The 22,170-nt window shown below is 38.7% G+C and overlaps 2 protein-coding genes across 5 annotated transcripts in view; one reads left to right on the top strand and one right to left on the bottom strand.

Moving 5' to 3' along the window:
- The first annotated feature begins 405 nt into the window (after positions 1-405).
- Positions 406-22,170, top strand: part of LOC122757410 — a 128,566-nt gene continuing 106,801 nt past the window's right edge. The window contains exon 1 of the mRNA XM_044009375.1: positions 406-476. The gene's annotated coding sequence lies outside the window, so the exon portion shown is untranslated. The remainder of the gene's footprint in view (positions 477-22,170) is intronic.
- The window catches only part of LOC6585851, a 172,558-nt gene continuing 172,291 nt past the window's right edge, over positions 21,904-22,170 (bottom strand). For all 4 annotated transcript variants that reach the window (XM_015160831.3, XM_015160833.3, XM_044009373.1 and 1 more), the window contains one exon: positions 21,904-22,156. In XM_015160831.3, the coding sequence (XP_015016317.1) occupies positions 22,096-22,156 (61 nt within the window). In that variant the 3' untranslated portion in view covers positions 21,904-22,095. The remainder of the gene's footprint in view (positions 22,157-22,170) is intronic.

Here is a 22,170-nt window from a genome sequence, read left to right as displayed (position 1 = left end):
GGTTCGCCTGGTGAAGGAAGGCGAGCGCAAGAGACGGGTGGCTAACATCGCACAGCTAAAACCGTTCCACCACGGAGAGGAGGGGGATGACAAGATCCCAGAAGCTGAGGACGGGGAAAACGGCGGACGAGGCGCGGTCAGCGCGGTGACGAAGAGGTGTCTTGAAGACCCGTCAGTCTCGGGAATCACTAAACTTCCACACAGTAACCCCCTACTAACGTTAAACGATAAACAAAACTATATATTCAAACACTCTAAATTCGTCGAAGATATCAGTAGCGACGACACCGAGCCGTTTCCCGGTGAAGGGGCCAGAGGGCGACAGCGAGATCCCCGGTCGGGCAGGGAGTATTACCGCCAACGGGAGGGGCAGGAGCAACCTGCACACGGTGCACCGTTCAGAAATAAACGAGGTCTCCCGACTAGAAGGCGCCCGCGACCCACCTTACATGGGTTATGTAGATATAGTTTTGGTAGTAAGTAAGACTTAGATATAAGAATAGAGCACAGCTATGATTTTGATTTTGGATTCAATTAGTAATTTTTTTTTTTTAGTACGTAAGCGTAGTATTAAGTATAATTATTAAGCAGCACTTAGGCGTAGCAACTAGCTTTTAAGAGGGGACAATAATTTGAATATTGGGCGGCCGCGATCGACAATGCAACCGTGCAGCTCAGAAGCTCGCGGTGGTGAAGAGGCTTCGAACCTCTCCTACACTCTAACATAACTTGCGTCACCCTTAGCATACTCGCTACTGCTTTGCTTGATCAGCCAGTTGCTAAAATAGAATAACTTAATAACAGAACGTCATCTGAAAAAACTACAGGAGCGGCTAGAAAATCCAGAAATCAATCGAAATTCTATGAATGAGCGAAAAGGCGCGCTTCTGTTTGTACGCATAGAATACACAATGAGTGTGCACATTTATAGGAAAATCGCGCTGATCTGCTGATAGCTTGAAGCCGGTATCCAGTATATGGACACAAATTAGACGTCTGCATGAATACATTCATAACAAAGTCACATTGAGTACATTCGAATTGAGTAGAATAAGAGTGAGTGAAAAGGACAGAATGAGACGAATGTGTATACTACTGTTTCGCAAGACGAACATGTTGTGTCTCATGCCGAATAATTGAGTATAACGAAAGAAGAGCAAAATGAAATGAAAACTTCGATAACATTCGAACTACTCATTTTGTGCTTTGAGAAATTATGAGCAGGCGTGTGAAATGGAAGCGGAAGCTGCAGGAAAAAATGTATGTATTTTTCGGCAAATACCAGCGTGTTGTTTTTGTGGTTTGTTTTGTTTAAAGCTTGTGTTTTAGTTTTACTAACAAAATGTGTGTTTGTGACCGTCTATATATGTTTTCTGTGTTGATATTTGCAGATTTAATATTTGTTTGGTTTAAATATATAAAATATAGGAGAGTGCGTTGCTTAAAAGCGACGAAATAAAAAAAATGTTACAAAGTGGAGTGTACAGCTTAACAGATAAAATAAATATAATAGATAATAAATATATAAGTTAAAAATTCCACAACAAAAAAATACATTGCACACATATTTCTTTATTTTTTGCTCTTTCTTTTAACAGATAACACACGCAGAAGAAAACAGCTGACAATATTCGAATGTATTCAATATACAACATTTAATAGCTTCTGCTGCTCACTCACTCACTTCGTTTCTTTTCGGGTATATTTTTGTGCAGCCGAGAGAAACACGACTTCAGTCACTCACTCAATTCAATGATGACTTTGTACATTTGAATGTGCTTTTTTTCCATTCATGCAGACGTCTAATATAAATATATAATAAAAATCAAAATTGTATAAATGATACATGTAATTTGACAATCCTAGCTGCAATGATGCAATGATGATAGCAAGAGCTATCGATGATTTTCCAATTTTAATAGGATCATGCCCTGTTTTTTTTGCGCACTATATACTCTGGTTGACAGCGTTTGGGCTATCGCCCGACTTAGAAAGAGTGAACTGGGGAGAGCGCCAACAAATAGAAACACTAAAGCAAAAATGCAAATAATGAAACTAATGAACCGACACTGCACACAAAGCTTCACAAATTAAAAAAGCAAATTATTAAAAACACAGTGAACAACGGATCAAACCTTGCACAGGAAAATATAGATATTTGCTATATACAACCGAACCGCAATTATGTGAAATTTAATAAGAATAATTAACTAAGAAAACAAGAATAATTGAAGAGCACAATAGTAAACACGTCTGTTAACTCTCACTGAGAACTCTCTCTTGCATGCACCTGCATATGTATGTACATATATATGTCGGAACACAATTTTCTTCACTCATCGTTTCGCGCAGCGAGTTTCGACCGCACTCGAATTTTAAACACAACTGCCCTGTGTCTCTCAATTATTCTTTGTGCCTATTATCGAGCCTCACTCGGCGACAGCGACACAACGCTGTCGCCCCGCTAGAACGGTACTTCTTAAGCGACAGCATGCAAATAACCTGTTGGCGAGTATTTGTGCGCGAGTGGATGAGAAGAACCGCAACGTTTGGTTGTTCAAGTGAGACTGATTTTATTATGCTTCTTAATAGCTAAGTACATGATAGCGTTGCCACTAATATGAGAATTGCCATATCCACACTCTTCCTCAATTCTTATATTTTCATTAGGCCGATCAACGCTATACATTTCATATGTTTTACTCTTGATAAATTCTTAGTTAATACATCGGAAATCATTTCATTTGATGGACAATAAGATAAATCGATTAACTTATTTTCATAACAATTTCGTATATGGTGATATTTAGTATCAATATGTTTGCTTCGTGTGTGATGTATAGGATTCTTCACAAGATTTAACGCGCTTACATTATCTTCATAAATTCTTATACAGTTTCTCTTAAAATACGGATTCATTTCGCATATTAGCTTTCTTAAATAAATCGCCTCCTTTGCAGCATCAGAGAGCGCCATATACTCCGCCTCAGTACTGCTCAGTGCCACCGACTTCTGTTTCTTCGAGGTCCATGAAACCTCCCCACATGAAGGCATATGCTGTGAAAGACTTTCTATCAGTTGAGTCTCCAGCCCAATCTGCATCTGCAGAGCCAGCAATCTCCTCTCCTGTCTTCTCGTAGACTAACGCTAGATCTGCTGTGGTGTGCAGATACCTCAAAACTTGCTTTGCTGCTGCAAGATGTTCGCTATGTGGATTCGAATTCCGTTGTGCCAGCTTGCACACCAAATGTAAGATGTCTGCATAGCGCAATATACATTAGCGAACCAATCACAGACTGATACTCTGTGATATCAACGCGCTTACACGACTCTCTCTCGCAGTTTACTTGGAAGTTAGCTTCCAATGGTGTTGACGTGGTGCGGCAATTAGACATGCCCATCTCATTGAGTAGACCCACTATATGCTTCTTTTGGCTCACACGAATCGCACCAGTCCTTCCTTCTCGTTGGATTTCAAGGCCCAAGAAGTTCGTCACTTGACCCTTGTTTACTACCTGAAATTCAGAAGATATAGCTTTTTTAGTAGCTAGCATCTCATCCATGTTTGAACACGCCAGTAACATATCATCTACGTATACTGCAATCAGGTTTATCGTCTGGTCATCTGAGCACTAGGTATACAGACATGGCTCGCTCTCGCATGCCCTGCATCCCATTTTGGTTAGAACGCCATCCAACTTAGTGTTCCAAACCCGACCAGCTTACTTCAGGCCGTACAGCGACCTTTTAAGCTTCAGCACACATCCAGAATGGTCGTCGTAGAGTTCTGGCTGTTGCATGTAGATATCTTCTTCCAGAATGCCGTTTAGGTATGCCGTCGAAACATCAAGTTGATGTACATAAAGCTCGTATTCTGCAGCCATAGCCAAGATCATACGTATTGTACTGTAGCGCACTACTGGAGAATACGTCTCTTTGAAGTCTATGCCATACCTTTGGCCGCATCCTTTTGCAACCAAGCGCGCTTTGTAGCGCTCAACTTCTCCAGATGAATTCGTCTTTAAAGTAAACACCCATTTGCAGCCTATGGACTTCTGACCATGTGGTAACAGAACCAGGTCCCATGTGTCATTACACATCAATGCGTTATACTCTTCCTGCATTGCCGCTCTCCATTCATCTGCTTGTGGACTCGATTGTGCTTGCTGCACGGTTAAAGGAACTTTAATGTTATTGCTTAACATTACATTTGTCATGTTGTATTGTCTAGTTGGCCGTCCCTTCAAGCCCGTTCTGACTATTTTAGGCCTACCTGGCCCTCTTCTTGGCTGTTCAACTTCGTCAGCATCATCGTCAGGTTGCTCCTCTGTACTGGAATGATCTTCTTGTATACCTTCCTGATCAGCATTATCATCTTCAACCATTATCGTAGCGCTAGCTTTCTCGGTTGACTCACGTACGCTATCCTCGATGAAATAAACGTCTCTGCTAATCTTCACGTCACCTGTGTTCTTGTCGAACAGTCGATATGCCTTTGACGACTCGGAGTATCCGACCATAGTATACTCTTTTCCTTTCTCCTGGAACTTCTTCTTTGGACCCTTTTCCAGTGCAATTGCTGTACATCCAAACACTCTCAAGTGCTTGACAACTGGCTTCAGCCCTGTAAACGCCTCGAAAGGTATTATGCCATCCAGAGCTTTCGTTGGTGATCGGTTTCTTAGATATGCAGCGCACGCGACTGCCTCCGCCCAGAAATTCTCGTTTAATGCTGCACTATTAAGCATTACTCTTGCCATCTCAACCAGTGTCCGATTGCAGCGCTCAGCAACACCATATTGCTGCAGGGTATACGTTGCACTCAGCTGCCGTTTAATACCAGCCAACTTAATATATTCGTCAAAATCTTTGTTGACATATTCTGTGCCATTATCACTTCTAATGATTTTCACTTTCTGACCTTTCTGACGCTCTAACATCGTTACATGTTCTTTAAATATCTTGGTCACCTCAGACTTTTGTTTCATAAAGTAAACATGTATGTAACGGCTCTTATCGTCAATCATTGTGAGAAAGTATCTGGCGCCGCCATTCGATACTTGCCTTATAGGTCCACACACGTCACTATGTATCAACTCACATATTTGTTTTGATCTATTCTTTGAATCTAAATGGTCTAGCGTGACATTTACTTTTCAAGCAATTTATATAACTAAAATGTTCTATGTCAGAGCTTACTGCCAATCCACGCACCATATCTTTGCTTTTCAGTTCACGAAGGCTCTGCACATTTAAATGGCCGTATCGTGCATGCCATTTCTTGATATCATCAGCACCTTTTGATAAACACAACTTTTCATTATTTTTTGTTTCACACAGAAACAGTCCGCTGATTCTTTTGGCAATTAATATGAATATATTTTTGCTGTCAAAAACTTTGCCAAAACCTGAATTAAATTCAACAGAGCAGCTATTGGCAACTGCCTTTCCAACTGATATGAAATTACACTGTAGCCCTGGTACAAATAACACGTCTTTTAGAGTAATTTCAAAGCCACACAGACTATTGATAACTACTGTGCCTCTGCCACAAGCCGTCGTAAAATTATTTGTGTTGCTCAAAGTTATAAGCGTGGGATCTGCAACGTAAGCATTGTTACGTTCTTGTCCACGCCGCAGCTTAAACGCTAAAATGTATATGCCTTCTGCATACACACATACAGCAGGCTATATACTCCCATTCTGCCGTTGCTTTTAGCGACAGAATTCTTTATGTAAACTCTATGTATTTTAGGCTAAGATTTAATTTGAATAAAATACGGAGGGCATTCGCTGCTCAACGACCAAACCAAACGGTCCACGTTTTATTTGATTACATGGCGACCGTGACAGGACTCACTCAAGTGCCTGTTTTATATTTTGATTTAAAAACTATAAGTGTTATGTGGCTGCATACCTTTTGGCTGTTCTTGGTGGACAAGGATGGCCGTAAATTCAACCAGGGCAAGATTTTCAAATAAGTTGCAAACACAATATATCTAATCGAGATAACAACAACAACAGCAGCAACAGCAGCAACAGCAGCGCAATAGCGCAACAAGAACAACAGCAACGACAAAAATAACAGCAAATGCAACAATAACAACAACACATCAGTAAAAACAACAACAGCGACAGCAGCAGCAGCAACATCAGCAACAATCATCTATAAATATAGAAGCCTGTGCGAAGACCAGCACCGGCCACGCCCAGCGCGCCAAGCTGGGCCCCCGAACCAAATGACAACAACAACAATGAGCCGCAGCAACAGCGGACATAATCAACTATAAATAAAGGAAGCCTGTGCGAAGACCAGCACCGGCCACGCCCAGCGCGCCAAGCTGGGCTCTGGAACCGACAGTGCTACAAAGAGCACGCACCTTAATATTTAATTAGAGCTAATAATATTTATAAATGAATATATATGAATATATATGAAATGAATTTTAGACAGGAAGACCACTGCGTTGGTCGAGTAGGAACAAGGCAATAAGAAAAATAATAATAAATAAAAAAAAAATAATAATAAGAAAAATAATACATGATACAAATTTGGAATAGAAATTTAAAAAAAAAAAAAAAAAAAAGTAAGAAGACTCTAATCGAGACTGCTCGACTAGGAGATACCCTGAACCCTCTAATCTGATATTCTAATCAGTCTGCAACTCTTTTCGACACACATACATACACACGAACATATTAGAACGGGCTCTGCTTACAGCGAACTTACAGCGACTGCGCGTGAGCTGCGCTGCGGTGTGTGCAATATTGTAAGAATTTTTTTGTTGAATATTTTAATTTCTAGACGTACAATCTTAATGCAACTTTCAGAGCGTAATCATAGAGTGAAAGTGTATTCCAAAGCACAAGTCTCTAGTACTTGAAATACGCCTTTGACAAAGGTGAGGGTAAAGGGGTGAATATAGAGGTGGGGGGTAAATTACAACAAAACCGAAATTATAGAAAATACATATAAGTCTACATTCAAAATTTGCAGTTTCTAGCTCCAAAGGTGTAGGAGATATAATTAAATAACTAGCTTTCGATAAGGTTTTTAATCGATAATAAAATATCGGGAGTAATTATCGATATATAAAGAAAAACCTGATATGCGCGTGATATACACGGACCTAGGACGGACGGACGGACGGACGGACGGACAGACAGACAGACGGACAGGGCCAAATCGACTAAGCTCGTCGCCCTGATCAAGAATATATATATGTCGGAACAGTATTTTTATCAGTCATCGTTTCGCGCAGCGAGTTTCGACCGCACTTGAATTCTGGACGCAACTAACTTGTGTCTCTCAATTATTCTTTGTGCCTACCATCGAACCTCACTCGGCGACAGCGACACAACGCTGTCGCCCCGCTAAAACGGTACTTCTTAAGCGACAAAATACAAATATTGGCTGATGCAATATGATGAAATCCATTCTTGGAAAATAGCCGAAAACTACAACCACACACATACAACCTCATTACACACCGACACTACAACAACACGCATAAGTGCGAAGGCATACAGAAAAGGGAAAATATGCGAGTAGGTAGTAAGCGCAATTATAGTGCTCGCCAACATATTAATACTACTTGCTTCGACACGGCCATCCTGACTCTAACACGCCCTCGTGTGTGAAATAATAACATTTAAGTCTTTCTTTTCTTTTCTTGTTTCTTCATATTTCCTTTTTTAACCAAACGATATACATCATTCCTTACAAAATCGATCCTCCCTTCATGTAACCTGTCAACTCGTATCAACCCATCATTACAACAATACACTTCCATACAATTCATACAAAGCATCAGCCTCCATGTATTACCAAAACACCTTAACACAATTATAATCTCCATTCATTATCACCATTTATATTTCTTTGATGAGTAGTTTTGTTAGCATTCTTCTTTAAGCATTATTTACTCCATTTCATTCAACATTATATAATCAAATGCCCCACACGCCATGATCAAAACTACATCAGTACGTTTTGCACTTGTGCTTGCATTATTATATAATCCAGTACTCTGCCATTTTCTTTGGCCAGCCGTACTCTTCACTCTCTTTAGTGACTTCACTCTCCTTCACTTTCTTTAGTGACTTCAACATTCTCAACCTTTTTATTCTCACTGTCTTTTTCAACAGTTTCTCAATACCTTACTGTCTCTTGCAACAGTTTCTCAATACATTACTGTCTCTTCCAACAGTTTCTCAGAACATTACTATCTCTTCCAACAGTTTCACTTTCAATATCATTCATATGATCATCACAACATTCCGGATTCAACGACATACTTCCACTCCATCTGGCAACTTCCTCATATCATCATGAGTATGATTGTATTTTCTATTATTTAACTATTTGTTCCTATTATTAATTTTCTAACAATTCAGATGCTTACAACTGTCCTCTAAACTTTAAATTTAACTTTGTTCGAAAGCTTTCTTAATTTTTTAAAAACACAGAGAGATCTTTCAAAACAAAAGAGCATAATACTTTTAACTTGTACATTTGCTTTAAAAACCTTTTTTTTTTTTTTTTTTTTGTTTGTTTATTTATTTTTTTGAAACAAGTCTCACTACGGCCATTCTGACATTTACACGTCCTCGTGAGTACAAAGTATAAATGAACAAGGCAAACTAAGTCATTCCATTGACAGAGTTTCCAACATAAAATAATTATAGCAAAGGCATTTTACTAGCTGACTACTCTTACATGAAGATTACTTAGATCTTCAGGACAACAGCTTACCTAAAATCCTACTGTCAGTGACTACCAGCGAGTCGATAGGGTAACACATTAACTCATGTTCCTAACAGCGCTAGCAAACCAATGACATGTTTATCATTAAGACTCTGAGGTATAGTGTCTGATGTCCACAGTGTGTCTCACATGTTACGTTCCACTACTCTTCCTACTCACTACTGACGTCTCTTTCAACGCCTTCATTTCTTTCTTCTCAACTGTCCTCACCCTTTAAGACTTTCTTTACTCATTTACCAAAATAAATTACAAGTGAAATACAAAAAGCTGATTGACATCAACATTTAACCCCTGGGAATCAAAGCAAGGATCGAGCCTCGGCCAAAGAATTGCAACTTATTCACAAAATGAATTCCGTCAGAATCTCTGCGCTGTTCAGCCATATGATACTTACTAATGCATGAGAGATTTCTAGAAAATAAGTCAACATTACCCATTCTTCTTCCCTCTATGTACTGCAAATCAAATGAAAACATCTATAAATTAGCACACCATCTTTCTGTCCTGTAAAATATGTTACGTTTAGTTCTTGATGCCTAATTAACAATCAATAAAAACGACAATATTTGTGTCCGTCCAATAATAATAATGAAAATGCTGTATAGCAGCACCGACAGTAATTGTAGTTGGCAAAATGACACTAATGACACCAATGACACCAAAATGAAACTCAACAAACAAACTCGAGATATAATTTTTTTTTTTTTTTTTTTTTTTTTTTTTTTTGGGCTCCATCGAAAGATTTTAAATTTTTATACATTACACATTTTGCACGTTCCAGTACTACGACTGGCCTTCAACGTATTAAATGAATTACAAACAAATTTTGTACTTAGCTTTTCTCTCAATGAACATTCGGGAACCTCCTGGAATCTCATTTGCCGCATGCAAGCATCCGCACATTACACATGGCGGCGGCGCTCCACTGCTCTACGCACTTTTTTTATTTTTTTGTCTTTTGTAATTTTTGTGCCACTTTTCACTCTATCTCTCGCTTACTCATTGCCAAGCAAGAAAAAAAACACACCGCAAGCCACATGAACATGCACGAACATGATCCTCCTCGCTGCGCTATTAATTGTTGTGAAGTTGCACCAATTCAAATTGCTCGTCAGATGCCGGCTTTTACAAGTTAATCAAATTAACAAATTTTAATTTTATTGTTTCATTTCTCATACTGAGTCGCGAGCCAGATCCCACTTCTGATGTCGGAACAGTATTTTTATCAGTCATCGTTTCGCGCAGCGAGTTTCGACCGCACTTGAATTCTGGACGCAACTAACTTGTGTCTCTCAATTATTCTTTGTGCCTACCATCGAACCTCACTCGGCGACAGCGACACAACGCTGTCGCCCCGCTAAAACGGTACTTCTTAAGCGACAAAATACAAATATTGGCTGATGCAATATGATGAAATCCATTCTTGGAAAATAGCCGAAAACTACAACCACACACATACAACCTCATTACACACCGACACTACAACTACACGCATAAGTGCGAAGGCATACAGAAAAGGGAAAATATGCGAGTAGGTAGTAAGCGCAATTATAGTGCTCGCCAACATATTAATACTACTTGCTTCGACATATACTTTGTGGGGTCTGCCACGCTTCCTTCTGCCTGTTACATACTTTTAACAAAACCATTATACCCTGATTTCCCATTTTCAATGGGTTCAGGGTATACAAAATATACACTTCTATATATATATATATATGAGAATGAATTATATTCTTAAATTAAAGATATGAAAAATGAAAAGAAAAACAAGTAAGAAAGCTCTAGTCGAGACTGCTCGACTACGAGATCCCCTGAACCCTTGGAGCAATAGATATTTCAATACTTTTTCGCGACTTTCAGCTTACACAAGAAACACGCACACACACACACACACATGCACGCACGCACGCACACACAGGCATACATACACATACACACACATACATACACACATACACACACACACACACACACACACATACACAAACAATTACATACATATACACACACAAGCATAAACACGCATGGGTGGCAGTGAGCGCTTACTATGAGAACTTAATTGCTTAATAACTTTTTTGTGGACGTACGATCTTCATGAAACTTTCAGATTATGATTATGACATGGATATGCATGTAATAGCCAAAGCACAAGTCTCTAGTATTTGAAATACGCTTTTTACAAAAGTGATGGTGAGGGGGTGAATTTAGAGGTGGGGGGTAAATTTTAACAAAAACCGAAATTGTATAAATTGCATATAAGCATACATTAAAAATTTGGAGACTCTAGCAATAAAGGTGTAGAAGATATAATTTTATAACTGGGTTTCGATAAGGGTTTTTATCGATAAAAAAATATCGAGATGAGTTATCGATTTTTAATGATAAACTTGATATGCGCGCTGTAATTACGGACATTTTAAAAAAAATTTGAAGTCTCTAGCTCTTATATCTTCTGAAATCGACGCGTTCATACATACGGACAGACGGACAGACGGACAGACAGACGGACAGGGCCAAATCAACTCAGCTCGTCACCCTGATCAAGAATATATATACTTTGTGGGGTCTGCCACGCCTCCTTCTCCCTGTTACATACATTTCAACAAAACCATTATACCCTGATTTCCCATTGAAAATGGGTTCAGGGTATAACTAGGCGCAGTGGAGTCTTACATAGGATAAAAAAACGTAAGGCCGAACTGCATAGACTACTGTATGGATCCCAACAGCTAAGTTGGGATACGTCAGTAAAATTACAGGCGGAGATCGAATTTCTCGACTCCGAAGAGAAAAAAATAAAACAAAACAAATCTGCCAGTGTAGATAAGATTAACGTTACCAAAAATATTGAAAAACTGGCAGATAGAGTAGAGGTTGCCAAGCCACAACCCATGAAACAATTGCCCGTACTAAAAAAGAGGTGTCCAGCAGACTGCGAGGGCCCTCTTTATAGTCCTTATTGCGTCTATATATGCACAGAGGTGCGTAAATGACAAAAAAAAAAAATAAATTTTGTTTTGACTTAAGAGAAATTCGAAAATAAATTTATTTATAGTATAATTATAAGATTAAATGATTAGAATATATAAAAAACTTTCTTTTTATTAAAAAAAAAAAACCATAATAATAAACAAAATAAGAAAATTTACGTTGAAGCGTAAAAATGGGAGGCAAAACCTCAAAGGCTGCTGATAATACAGCAAATGTAGTCAATGTCGTAGAAGTCATGGATACCACACCACATCTAGAAACGCATACACTGCTACTAGCTCTCTTGGTGGCCTTAACGGCCTTAAATCTATTAATGAAAGCGTATCTGTTGTACAAGCGTACACTAAAGAAACGGTATCTGAGTCGTGCAAACGATTTAGATAAAGTTTAAACATACGAATATTATCTGACATATTGTAGAATTCGCCAAATAAAATAGTTCGTAATTCGAAATTCTCTAAAATGATCGGAAAAATATATGAAATTTATAACAAAGACCCGAATTTTAGAATAAACTTGTTGACAATATTACAACGGCATTTCGAATTCATTACAGTATCTAATTTCGAAAATGAATATACATTTGGAAGTATCGCAAGCCCGCTATTTGGCCTAACTCAAATAGAAAAAGGCAAAGCACTTAGCACATTACCTTATGTAATGGTTAAAACCATAGTTGAGGAACATCCAATACTTGGTTCGGCTACGATACTACTTGTACGATTGCATCGATAAGATGCAGTCATAAACAAAAAACAATACGAACTATAATTGATGGAATGGTCAGAAATTGTGACCAACATCAAAAAACAGCGTGTAGAGTTTGACAAATCGCTTAAGTGCCTCAATAAGAGCGCCTCGATAACAATTCAAACAAAAATAAAACATGTGCAAAATTTGGTTGAAGTCTACAACAACATTCGTCAGATAGTTTGTGATAACATACCAAGACTTACGCAACTGCACCACACTCAAGTAAATGATGTACTTAAAAGGCTACGGGAAAACCTTCTATACATCTCGGAAAGGCACAAAAAAGATATATTCGTAACGAATATTCTTAATACGCCCGCTACTTTCCATGTGTCTGAAATTGATATAAAAATATCACAAGACACAATGGCCCAAACTGTCGTAGATTTCTTAAAGTTAGCTTCATCGCTCATGCCAGAGTTCGATGGAAAAGCTGAAAATCTACGTAGTTTCGTGGATCTTATTTATTGGTTATTCATTATGCATTAACGCACTTCAATTTTTTTCTATTATAATTAATAACATTTAAAACTAAAGAAAACTAAAATAACTGGCCTCTTCCATGTCACAGCATATTTCGTGCACTTCACTTTCAATGACTTTATTGTCCAAAAATTCTTAAATTAGGATTTTTTTTTATCTCTTTATTGGTTTATCACCTCTTTTAAGCGTGATTCCATCAAGTTTAACAATTTTCGGGTGACTTCTCTGGAGATTTTTGGCCATTCCTCTAATAGGGCCGTTTTGAGGTTATTTTGATTAGATATTTACCTTTACTGAATGGCCACGCACAATTTGCCCACAAATTTTCTATAACGTTTAGGTATGACCACTGGGCTAGTGGATTGACCACATTTGGACAGCTCCAGATCAACCAGGACTGGACAATACCCGGTTTATGGTTTTGATTATTAGCCTGATAAAATCGGGATCGCCATTCAAGCCCCTGGTTATCGGCATTTTGGAGCGAATTCTCCTTTAAAAAGGATAGGTACATATTATTGTTCATATTACCATCTATGAAAACTAAGTTTCCAACTCCCGTACCTGACTTACAGGCAAAACCATGCAACTGCCACCGCCATAGCTCATAGTTGGTTTTAGGTGCTGATCTTGGGGCTCGGTATTTGCTTGGCGGCAATCATATTGGAACCCATCCGACGAAAATATATTAAATTTCGATAAAAACATTACGGGATGATTTATCGAATTTTAAGCAAACTCAACATCCGCGTTTCAAAATTTCAAGTCTCTAGCTCTTATATCTTCGGAAATCCACGCGTTCAAACATACGGACAGACGGACAGGGCCAAATCAACTCAGCTCGTCGCCCTGATCAAGAATATATATCAGTGTTTGAAAAGCTGACAGTCACAGTAGCAACAGTCGTAAAATTTTGTCTGTGCTGTGCTTCTGCAGCCAACAGTTTCGCAGTTCCGTTATTACTTGAACTGTTGCTGCGAGCATTTTCGACAGTCGCAGTCGCAGCAAAAGCAAAAAAATTTTTTGATCAGCAGCGCAGCGCTTCGAACTGCGTTCACTGGCGACAGTCGCAGTCGCAGCTATAGAAAAACTGTCGACTGCCGAACAGCACAGCAGACAGCTTCCACAGTTTTTGCTTTGCTTTGTGCGTCATGAACGAAATGAATGAAAATTAACAACATTTTAATTATTTATTTATAATGGCGATTATTTATTTTTATACTCATTCACGAAAGTGAATCAGTATATTGGTTTTGTGCAATGTCCGTCTTGCTGTCCGTCCGTCTGTCCGTCTGTCCGTCCGTCCGTCTGTCCGTCTGTCCGTATGAACGCAATCTATTTCGGCGCTATTGAAGCTAGAGACTTGAAAATTGGAACACATTCTCGTGTATATCTCCGATTTATAAAGTGTTAAAATTTTCCCGATCCGCCCACTAGGGGCGACGCAAATCGGAAAATGCATTTTCCGATATGCCAGAAATCATGTTAGTTAAAGAGCTAGAAAGCTGAAATTTGGTATGTAGGTCCGCGTCGACCACCCAAGATCACGAGCTATGGCGGATATATCTCCGCCCATTGGGGGCGTGGCCAATTGGATAAAACTGTATCTCCTAAAGTTGTAAACTTAGAATGCTGAAATTTTGCATGTCAGCTAATGTTATGATTCTATAAAGTCTAAAGATAAAATAAGAAGTCTACGCCCATTAGGGGCGTGGCAAATCGGATCTGAAAATATAGTAATTTTTTAAATTCTGCTATATTTTGGCCACTATTGATGCCAGAGATCTCAAATTTGTTATATATACTCGGGCTGATCACCCAAGACCAAAAAGCTTTGTCGGATATATGTCCGCGCACAGGGGGCGTGGCAAAAGTTTATATCTCCTAAAATATAATAGCTAGAAGCTTCAAGTTTGGATAGTTGAGTTACTGGTAGCCTCCTCTATCGATTCCCGGAAACATAAATTTTACGCCTCTTTAGGGGCGTGGCATATCGAAAAATACCCTGTAATTTTCACATTTTTTGAGAGTAAGCATTCAAGTTTGCAGTTAGGGTATCTCGTTCTAAGAACTAACCAAAAATGAGGTGTCTATGCCAAGTTGGGACGTGGCAAATCGGAAAAGCCTTTATATTCTACAGTATTAGAGCGAAACTTAACTACTAAATTGTTGATGGGATGTGAATGAGTATTCCGCAGTCGGTAACGCCCGACTGCAACGTTCTTACTTGTTTTATTTTTGATTTGATTTTCCGTCGGTTGCTTTGAAGCCGTCACAAATTGGGTTTAAAATATTTCGAATATTATCAGAATTTAACACATTGAACGGTATGGAGTCCTCCGTAACGAGCCCAATGTATGACCTTATTAGTTGCTTTTTGTTCATTTCAATTTTAATTTTTTTTTTCGTATAATTTTAGACGACGAACAAATAGAAGAGTTTTCCGACAGTTCGGAAGGAGGAGTCGTTTTCAAATGATGTACATTGACAACATGAGCTTTTAAATTTGAAATTCGATTGGTTTTAAGTTTGCTTTTGCATGTTTTACATGTAGCAACATTGGTATCAAAATACATTGTTCATTTTTGCTGTTGCTCGGATGCACATTAATACAAGACTACGCCTACGATCTGTCTCATTGCTACAAAGTATGCCGCAAGTGACTTCGGCAATTACAGTTACAAAAGTTACCAAAACAAAGCATAGCAAAAACTGTGGAAGCTGTCTGCTGTGCTGTTCGGCAGTCGACAGTTTTTCTCTAGCTGCGACTGCGACTGTCGCCAGTGAACGCAGTTCGAAGCGCTGCGCTGCTGATCAAGAATTGTTTTTTGCTTTTGCTGCGACTGCGACAGTCGAAAATGCTCGCAGCAACAGTTCTAGCATTCTCAAAACTGCCGAAGCTGTTGATTCCCGAAGCGCTGCGTTGCTGATCAAAATTTTTTTTTTGCTTTTGCTGCGACTGCGACTGTCGAAAATGCTCGCAGCGACAGTTCAAGCAATAACAGAACTACGAAAACTGATCGCAGTTTTTTAAACACTGATATATATATTTTGTGGGGTCTGCCACGCCTCCTTTAGCCTGTTACATACATTTCAACAAAACCATTATACCCTGATTTCCCATTGAAAGTGGGTTCCGGGTATAAAAATAAAATATATAATTTCTTTTTTTCTCAATTGCAACATTTATTTAATATTTTACTAATTCAAGTTTGTATCCCCGACAGATTAAACAAGTAAGAAAGCTCTAGTCAAGAAACACGCACACACACACGCATACACACACATACACGAATACACACACACACATACACACACAAGCACCCACGCATAAACACGCATGGGCTGCAGTGTGCGCTTACTATGAGAACTTAATTGTTTAATAACTTTTTTTATGGACATACGATCTTCATGAAACTTTTAGATCGTGATTATAACAATGCAATGCGTGCACTTGCCAAAGTACAAGTCTCTAGTATTTGAAATACGCTTTTTACAAAAGTGAGGGTGAGGGGTTGGATATAGGGGTGGAGGGTAAATTTTATTAAAAATTGTATAAAATGCATATAAGTACACATTTAAAATTTGACGACTCTATCATTAAAGATGTAGGAGATATAATTTTATAACTGGGTTTCGATAAGGTTTTTTATCGATAAAAAAAGATCGAGATGAGTTATCGATTTTTAATGATAAACTTGATATGCGCGCTGTAATTACGGACATTTAAAAAAAAAATTTGAAGTCTCTAGCTCTTATATCTTCTGAAATTGACGCGTTCAAACATACGGACAGACGGACGGACAGACAGACGGACAGGGCCAAATCGACTCAACTCGTCGCCCTGATCAAGAATATATATACTTTATGGGGTCTGCCACGCCTCCTTCTGCCTGTTATATACATTTCAACAAAACCATTATACCCTGATTTCCCATTTTCAATGGGTTTAGGGCATAAAAAGTCAGCATACTCATACGCACACTAACGCAAGCACATCGAGAACACCAATTTACATTTATTCTGGATTAATTAAATCAGCATACTAATACGCACACTAACGCACACTAATTGAGAACACCAATTAACATTTATTCTGGTTTTTTCAATCCCATAAGGAAAATTGTTAGTATTAAGAAGAAAATTGTATCACTAACACATTGCATATCACCAGCATCGCATTAACTTCATTAACATGCTTAATATCAACGCGATCTCTTCACGTCTTCAAATATGGCGAACCAGTAGCGACGTTGAGACAGGGCAGCGGAAGGAGAGTGGATGGATACTTCAACCTGATCCACATAGTAATATGGATGAAATTGAAGCGGCCATCGAGGCGACGAGGAATGAAGCACGAGAACTAAACGCAGGGCAAATCCGAGTTTTGACGTTCTATTACCCAGAACCACACGAAGCCAAACGTCTGCAACAATCACCGGTGATACGGAACATCGTGCTGCACAGGCAAAAGGCATCACTTCCCAACATATCTCGGCAGCGACAGCGGCCGTAGCCGCTCTGCTGCTACGACGTCGACCTCGTAACCGCGAAAAATACAGGCTGACGAATGGCAGTCCGTATTTGGCAGTTGAGCCAAATGAGACGATGCTCAAAATAACAACGAATATTAACAATGCAGTACAAAATTATAACGACTTAAATCTAAATATTCTGATGTGTTTTATTCTTTTGGCTAATTGAATCTTGGAAAACTGAATCACGATAAGCATACCCTTGGATGTGGCCGCCGCTAGAGTGATATGGCGTCACGAAACTTAACTTGAATATCTATTAAGCTTATTTATATGCACAAATACATAAATAGATGGCTGACGTATATAAATATCGCAATTTGGGCATTATAAATGCCTATTGCTACGCCCCTAGTGGCCGTAGACTCCTAATTTTTGGCCATTTCCATTTCCAGAACGAGCTACCAGTAACCTAATTGCAAAATTTGAAATCTTACGCTCAAAAAAATGTGAAAATTACACGGTATTTTTCGATATACCACGCCCCTAAAGAGGCGTAAAAATTATTTTTGGCGTATCGATAGAGGCTTCCAGTAATTTAACTGTCAAAATTTTAAGCTTCTAGTTCTTAAACTGTAGGAGATATAAACTTTTGCGGTTTGCCACGCCCCCTATGGGCGGACATATATCTATCATAGCTCGTTGGACTTGGGTGGTCAACCCCCGTATATATACCAAATTTCAGGTCTTTTACATCAATAGTGCCTAAAATATAGCAGAATTCGGAAAATCACTATATTTTCCGGTCCGATTTGCCACGCCCCTAGTGGGCGGATCGAGGAAATTTTAACACTTTATAAAGATATACCCGAGTATCGATCGAGCGTCACGCTACTCACTGCGCCACCTCACTTTTGGAAGGTGCGTTGCCAAACTGAAATAGATTCACTGCTGCAGCGCCTTCTAGCAAAACTAAACTATAGATGTTTGAATATATGTATGTGTGCACACGTATACGAAAACTGTTGTAGCTGCAGCACGAGCGTTTGACAATTGCCCAAACATTTTATTATTTTTTAACGTCGATTGACTTAACGGAATTTAATGAAACTTTTAGCATATGATCTACATATTATATTGAATATTTGAGAAATTTAAAAAAATGAAAAATCATTCACAAAGTTTTTATTCGATAAAAACATAACGGGATGACTTATCGAATATTAGAAGCAAACTCGACATCCGCGCTGTATATACGGTCATTTAAAAAAAAATTCAAGTCTCTAGCTCTAATATCTTCTGAAATCGACGCGTTCAAACATACGGACAGGCGGACGGACGGATAGGCAGACAGACGGACAGGGCCAAATAGACTCAGCTCGTCGCCCTGATCAAAAATATATATACTTTGTGGGGTCTAGCACGCCTTCTTTAGCCTGTTACATACTTCTAACAAAATCATTTCACCCTGATTTTCCATTTTCAATGGCTTCATGGTATAACAAGTAAGAAAGCTCTAGTCGAGACTGCTCGACTACGAAATCCCCTGAACACTTCTAAGAATTGATATTTCAATAATTATTCGCGCCTTTCTGTTTACACAAGAAACACACAGACACACATAGGCATGCACGCATAAACACGCATGGACTGCAATGTGGACTCACTATGGGAACTTAATTGCTTAATAACTGTTCTTATTCTGGGTTTAAACAATCTGTTTCCACCATACCGATCGCATATGAAAATTTTGGTACTCTTAGCTGGCCGACTGATCTGTATTGACTCGAACACTTGGGGGCATAACTGCACAACTGGCACTTTGTATATGTTTGTGATTCCTATCTCACTTCGAAGTTTATACGAGGATTTATTTCGATGCTCGCTAGCTAGGGGAGATAGCCTCCTCTACCCTAATTTCATATTTGCGTGCTTAGTACAATTCCGAATATCTAGTACCGTTTTTATACCCTGAACCCATTGAAAATGGGAAATCAGGGTATAATGGTTTTGTTAAAAGTATGTAACAGGCAGAAGGAGGCGTGGCAGACCCCACAAAGTATATATATTACTGATCAGGTCGACGAGCTGAGTCGATTTGGACTTGTCCGTCTGTCTGTCCGTCCGCCCGTATGTATGAACGCGTCGATCTCAGAAGATATAAGAGCTAGAGACTTGAAATTTTTTTCCTAGGTATATCACGCGCATATCAAGTTTTTCTTTTTATATCGATAACTACTCCCGATATTTTATTATCGATTAAAAACCTTATCGAAAGCTAGTTATTTAATTATATCTCCTACACCTTTAGAGCTAGAGCTTGCAAATTTTAAATGTAGACTTATATGTATTTTATATAATTTCGATTTTTATTGTTATTTACCCACCCCCCCCCACCACTATATCCACCCCCTCACCCTCACCTTTGTACAAGGCGTACTAGAGTACTAGAGACTTGTGCTTTGGAATGTACATACATTTTCACCATATGATTACGCCCTGAAAGTTTCCTTAAGATTGTACGTCTAAAAATTAAATTATTCAACAAATAAATTCTTATAATGTTGCCCACACTACAGCGCAGCCCAAGCGCAGTCGCTGTTTACTGCGCAGTTAGCAGAGCGCGTTCTAATACGTGCGTGTGTATGTATGTGCGTCGAAAAGAAGTGCAGACTGATTAGAATATCAGATTAGAGGGTTCAGGGTATATCCTAGTCGAGCAGTCTCGACTAGAGTCTTCTTACTTGTTATACCCTGAACCCATTGAAAATGGGAAATCAGGGTATAATGGTTTTGTTGAAATGTATGTAACAGGCAGAAGGAGGCGTGGCAGACCCCATAAAGTATATATATTCTTGATCAGGGCGACGAGCTGAGATCCGTCTGTCTGTCCGTCCGTCTGTCCGTATGTATGAACGCGTCGATTTCAGAAGATATAAGAGCTAGAGACTTGAAATTTTTTTTTTAAATGTCCGTAATTACAGCGCGCATATCAAGTTTATCATTAAAAATCGATAACTCATCCCGATCTTTTTTTATCGATAAAAAACCTTATCGAAACCAGTTATAAAATTATATCTTCTACACCTTTATTGCTAGAGTCTCCAAATTTTTAATGTATGCCTATATGCAATTTATACAATTTCGGTTTTTGTTAAAATTTACCCCCCACCTCTAAATTCACCCCCTCACCATCACTTTTGTAAAAAGCGTATTTCAAATACTAGAGACTTGTGCTTTGGCTATTACATGCATATCCATGTCATAATCATAATCTGAAAGTTTCATGAAGATCGTACGTCCACAAAAAAGTTATTAAGCAATTAAGTTCTCATAGTAAGCGCTCACTGCCACCCATGCGTGTTTATGCTTGTGTGTGTATATGTATGTAATTGTTTGTGTATGTGTGTGTGTGTGTGTGTGTGTTTATGTGTGTATGTATGTGTGTGTATGTGTATGTATGCCTGTGTGTGCGTGCGTGCGTGCATGTGTGTGTGTGTGTGTGCGTGTTTCTTGTGTAAGCTGAAAGACGCGAAAAATGATTGAAATAGCTATTACTCCAAGGGTTCAGGGGATCTCGTAGTCGAGTAGTCTCGACTAGAGCTTTCTTACTTGTTATACCCTGAACCCATTGAAAATGGGAAATCAGGTTATAATGGTTTTGTTAAAAGTATGTAACAGGCAGAAGGAGGCGTGGCAGACCCCACAAAGTATATATATTCTTGATCAGGGCGACGAGCTGAGTCGATTTGGACTTGTCCATCTGTCTGTCCGTCCGTCCGTCCGTATGTATGAACGCGTCGATTTCAGAAGATATAAGAGCTAGAGACTTGAAATTTTTTTCCTAAGTCCGTGTATATCACGCGCATATCAAGTTTTTCTTTATATATCGATAATTACTCCCGATATTTTATTATCGATCAAAAACCTTATCGAAAGCTAGTTATTTAATTATATCTCCTACACCTTTGGAGCTAGAAACTGCAAATTTTGAATGTAGGCTTATATGTATTTTCTATAATTTCGGTTTTGTTGTAATTTACCCCCCCACCTCTATATTCACCCCTTTACCCTCACCTTTGTCAAAGGCGTATTTCAAGTACTAGAGACTTGTGCTTTGGAATACATTTTCACTCTATGATTACGCTCTGAAAGTTGCATTAAGATTGTTTGTCTAGAAATTAAAATATTCAACAAAAAAATTCTTATAATATTGCACACACCGCAGCGCAGCTCACGCGCAGTCGCTGTAAGTTCGCTGTAAGCAGAGCGCGTTCTAATATGTTCGTGTGTATGTATGTGTGTCGAAAAGAATTGCAGACTGATTAGAATATCAGATTAGAGGGTTCAGGGTATCTCCTAGTCGAGCAGTCTCGATTAGAGTCTTCTTACTTGTTTTAAATTGTTTCCTACGGCTATAAAAATACTTAATTGGTCTCACCAAAGTAATTCTTTATTTTTTAAACCGTTTTTATTTAACATGCGAAGCGGATATGCATTTTTGTATCCATAATTATATACATTGAATTAGTTAAGTTATGTAAACATAATAATATATTTGAATTCATACTACAATAAGAAAGTAACTTCATAATCTGTTGCCTATATTTATGATGGTTGTATTCATAAATATCCCAATGTTGCATATGTCTTGACAAATGTTCCGTCGCTGGTGTTAACATTTCTATAATAATGGAA

Source organism: Drosophila mojavensis, unplaced genomic scaffold (assembly GCF_018153725.1).
Source record: "Drosophila mojavensis isolate 15081-1352.22 unplaced genomic scaffold, ASM1815372v1 contig_72, whole genome shotgun sequence".
Classification (NCBI taxonomy): Eukaryota; Metazoa; Arthropoda; class Insecta; order Diptera; family Drosophilidae; genus Drosophila; species Drosophila mojavensis.
The sequence above is the reverse complement of the archived record's forward strand: the minus strand, read 5'-3'. Positions and strand labels throughout refer to the sequence as shown.